The sequence below is a fragment of the Cystoisospora suis genome (assembly GCF_002600585.1).
Source record: "Cystoisospora suis strain Wien I chromosome Unknown contig_923, whole genome shotgun sequence".
Lineage (NCBI taxonomy): Eukaryota > Apicomplexa > Conoidasida > Eucoccidiorida > Sarcocystidae > Cystoisospora > Cystoisospora suis.
In genome coordinates, this window is record NW_027153724.1 from 3,693 (window position 1) to 4,086 (window position 394).

Sequence of the window (394 nt, forward strand, 5' to 3'; positions counted from 1 at the left end):
CCGCACGTTGCTGAAGTGATGGTTGGTGTCTTCGTTGTGGGTGAAGTGACGCCGAGTGTTGCTGAACTGGAGATGCCACGCTAGCCTGAGACTGTTGATGTTGCAATAACTGCCGTTGACGTTGTACGTGCTGTTGTAACTGGAGCTGTTGGAGATGCTGTTGTAACTGTAATCTGTGTTGTAGTAGTTGCTGTGGAGTGGTAGCGATAGTCGTTGCAGCAGTGGCGGCTATAGAGGGAGGAGAAGGTGCACTTCCAACAGGACCACTAGATGTCCGGGGTGTTTCTCCTCCATCAGGACCTCCTCCTCCTAGTGCGTTGTTTCTTGAAGGCGTGGGGCCACAAGGAACTGACGAAGAGACATCTCCTCCTCCCCCCCCTGGCCTCATGAATTG

The 394-nt window shown here is 53.3% G+C and overlaps 1 protein-coding gene across 1 annotated transcript in view; it reads right to left on the minus strand.

The window, feature by feature from the left end:
- The window catches only part of CSUI_002202 (plu-1 family protein), a 43,824-nt gene that overhangs the window by 633 nt on the left and 42,797 nt on the right, over positions 1 to 394 (minus strand). The window contains exon 14 of the mRNA XM_068062404.1: positions 1 to 394. This exon is cut by the window's left edge and continues 633 nt beyond it; it is cut by the window's right edge and continues 1,614 nt beyond it. Coding sequence (XP_067925615.1) covers positions 1 to 394 — 394 coding nt within the window.